The following is a 3,209-nucleotide window of genomic DNA, read 5'->3' as shown; positions in this document are numbered from 1 at the left end:
ATATGCAAAGCGATACGAGGATGCCGCATGGAGCATGGAGCTTGCAACTTGGAGCTGGAGCAGTTGCCTCATGGCAACAGATGTTGCATCTTTGTTGAAAAGCAGCCAATTTGGAGCGCACCGAAGCCGAAGATAGACATGGCAGAGTGACAAAAATTTAATATGAAAACCCGGGCCCGGGAAACAGACTCAGCGAAAGACTCAACAAAAAAATAAAGTAAAAAAAAAACACGAGTGAAAAAGGAAAATACAACGAAAATCGCCGGGCGAGAGCGAAATAAACGGCAAAATAATCGGCGCACAATGCATTGGCAATGAGCCAGCTGCTGAACGGGGCTGGGCTGGGAAAATGGGCGGAAAAGCGGTTGGAAAAGCGGTTGGAAAGCCCCCGCTGTCTGTGTTTGCTATCGATGAAATTGTGGTCGCGACACGGACGGGCGATAAAGCCGCTTGCCAGGACGACCAGGACGAGCAGGACGACCAGGACGAGCAGCCATGAAATGGGCGTTACAAATGAGGACAGGACAGGTGGTATTTTGCAACGGGGGGACTGTAGGGACTGTGGGACTGTAGGTCACGGCAGGACATGTAAAAATTAATTAAGCCCGCCCACGTGCACGAAACTAATTGAGAATATAAAGCGAAATTGCCCGGCCATTCGGCACGAGTTGGAAGTTGAAATTCAATTTGGATTGGCTCCGCTGAACCAGTTTCTCGATCCCAAACCCAATCGATTGGCTTTGTCTCCTCAAATGTCCACACAAAACTTTCAATTACAGCCTAGTGTCAAAGATCAACAAACAAACAGCCGATGAGATGAGATGCGATGCGATGCGATGCAAGGACGGGGGTCCTTTGGTGGAAAACCGATGCCTGGGGCAAACATTTCAATTTGCCTGCCAGCTGACAAAAGCCAAACAACGCCGTGGAAAAAAGAGGCAAAAAACCGAGTGTGGATTGGCCCACAAATCGGACAAATAGCGGAAAAAATACAGCCAGCCAAACTGAAGAGCTGCATCAGCCATTTCATATCCTGTGCGAACGGATGTGACAGTGATCACCAAATGGCGAATGCCGAATGGCGAATGGCGAATAGAACTCGATGCCCAAAGCCCGGCACACCGACTTCGACGGCGGGGATTAGGCCAGTTTCCAGTTGCATCTCCCCCAGCGAGACTATCCATGCCTGGGGCGGCATATTAGTTTACATCGCTATATATTTGGACATGGCCGAAATTCCGGAGCGTTTTGCACGGCAGCAGCAGCTGCAGGCTGGCAATCAAAATGGCTAAAAAACCTTATCGAACGGCGCTGGCCATACTTGTTTACCCCGGCATTGTGGCATGTGTGAGCTATTATGGCCAAGTGAACAAACGTGGCCCAAACATGGCCCAAATCCAAAACAATGAATGCCAAAAAACCAACGGTGGCAGGATAAGCCCCATTGTACCCTAGATCTAAGCTTTCAATGGAAAGTAATTGCAAATTAGAAGCATTAAATAATATAATAAATATAATAGTTTAATAAACTTAACTAATAATAACATAAGTGAACTTTAGGAATTAGTCGTAATAAACAGATTAAAGAATGAATATTGTTGCTAGATATTTTAGATTTAGATAAACCAAATATCACACCAGAGTACTGCAACTCAAAATAATTTGTATCAAATATTTACAATTTATTTGCCAAGTGACAGGCTGCCGACCACAGAGGGTAGCAACTGATCCATGTGTTGGCCAATCAACATTTAATATTCACATTCTCCCATATTTACTTGTTGGTCATTTTAAAGTGCAACAATGTTTGTATAATATAAAACTTTTTTGCGCGCTGCATTTTGATTTACAGCATCAAAATACACACAAATAAGGGCCATAACACAAAATATTGATATTCGTGGATATTGGGATATATGGGTATTGGTATTGGATATTGGTATATGGCAAAGAGCTGATGCAGCATAGATTTATTTTTCTTTCGGTGCAATATGCATGCGTGGCAGAGTTTTTGTGCGAGCAGCCAAATCAGTTTATTGGCGCATAAAATTGAATTAAAACGCGGTTGAAATGGGGGCAAGGCGACCACGGGGCGTATGAGCAATCCTGATACCAGCAACTTGGCCTGCCATTGAAGCGGCTTTCTAAGAAAGCGCTTATCTCACTGGCTGGCTGGAAACTCATTAAGGTGGTCAAAGGACCACAAAGGACGAGCCAGAACAAAGCACATTCCACTGGCATTTTATGGCTTTTTCGTTTAATTAAAATCCACGGACAAGTTTGCATACGTCTCTGTTAGTACAATTACAAATATACATATTTCGTAAACCAGTTCACCAGTAGAGCAACAGCAAATAGAAAGGGCCCAGACTGAGCAGCATCAGCGGTAGCATCATGAAACCAAGGAGACGCCAGTCCTGGAGGAGATCAGGGGATTAGGATTGCTACTTTCTTGGTTGCCATTCTTAGTGCCATTGCAAGGATATTTTAATTGTTTTTAGGGTTTGATTCCTAGCTAGTGTGGCTCTTGGAGCACTTACATCGTGCAGCCGCCTGGACACCTGGTCCTCCATGTCCAGGCGGCGCCGGCAGATGGGGCAGCGCTTGGCCACCCAGTTGCGGGCTTCCCTGTACAGTGATAAGCAGCTCTTGCAGAACGCGTGGTTGCAGTGCAGCTTCTCCGGAATCTGTATGCGATCCAGGCAAAGGGCACACAAATCCGGCTCCCCATCCTGACCCGCATTGCAAGACGATGGAGCATCGCCGCCCTCGCTGCAGCAGTCGCAGTTCGTCGCATCGAGGCTCTGCTGTACCATTGTGCCCGTATGTCAAGTCATCTATATGTTAAGTCTTCGTATGTATGCGTGGCGGTCGTGTAAAAGTGTCGTTGTGTCTGGGTGTTCTGTTTTTTTTCGATTTCTCTATGTATGTGACTTCAGTTGGCTGGATATTTTTGTGGAACTAGAAATTTAGATAACGCCCCCCTCGTATCGGCAAAGGGATTGACAGGTGGGGAAAAGCGGACGCCGCCGCGATTAAAGTTTAATTAAAATGAACGACGATAAATCTGACCGGAAAGCACCTTGAGCTTCTTCGCCGGCCAATAAAATTTAATTATATCCACGCCGAGCGGCAGGCATCGAATGCAATTAGTAGTCGACTTGTACAACTCAATTAGAAGCGAGTCTGGGCGGGATGGGATGGTATCC

General features: G+C 46.0%; 1 protein-coding gene across 1 annotated transcript; it reads right to left on the bottom strand.

The window, feature by feature from the left end:
- Positions 1-1,996: 1,996 nt before the first annotated feature.
- On the bottom strand, positions 1,997-3,001 carry LOC122614273 (E3 ubiquitin-protein ligase RNF125). Its single transcript, XM_043788812.1, has 2 exons — positions 2,541-3,001; positions 1,997-2,417 (listed from the first exon to the last, which is right to left on the bottom strand). The coding sequence occupies exons 1-2, from the start codon at positions 2,814-2,816 to the stop codon at positions 2,334-2,336; spliced, it is 360 nt and encodes a 119-aa protein (XP_043644747.1). The 5' UTR covers positions 2,817-3,001; the 3' UTR covers positions 1,997-2,333.
- Positions 3,002-3,209: the final 208 nt, after the last annotated feature.

This window comes from Drosophila teissieri, chromosome 2R (assembly GCF_016746235.2).
Source record: "Drosophila teissieri strain GT53w chromosome 2R, Prin_Dtei_1.1, whole genome shotgun sequence".
NCBI lineage: Eukaryota > Metazoa > Arthropoda > Insecta > Diptera > Drosophilidae > Drosophila > Drosophila teissieri.
The sequence above is the reverse complement of the archived record's forward strand: the minus strand, read 5'-3'. Positions and strand labels throughout refer to the sequence as shown.

What these genes read in the sequence shown, in the direction of transcription:
- LOC122614273 (XM_043788812.1), bottom strand. Translation starts at nt 2,816, where the DNA reads ATGGTACAGCAGAGCCTCGATGCGACGAACTGCGACTGCTGCAGCGAG. An exon ending in TGTCCAGGCGGCTGCACGAT is followed by an intron (nt 2,418 to 2,540) that starts GTAAGTGCTCCA and finishes GATCTCCTCCAG; the next exon opens with GACTGGCGTCTCCTTGGTTT.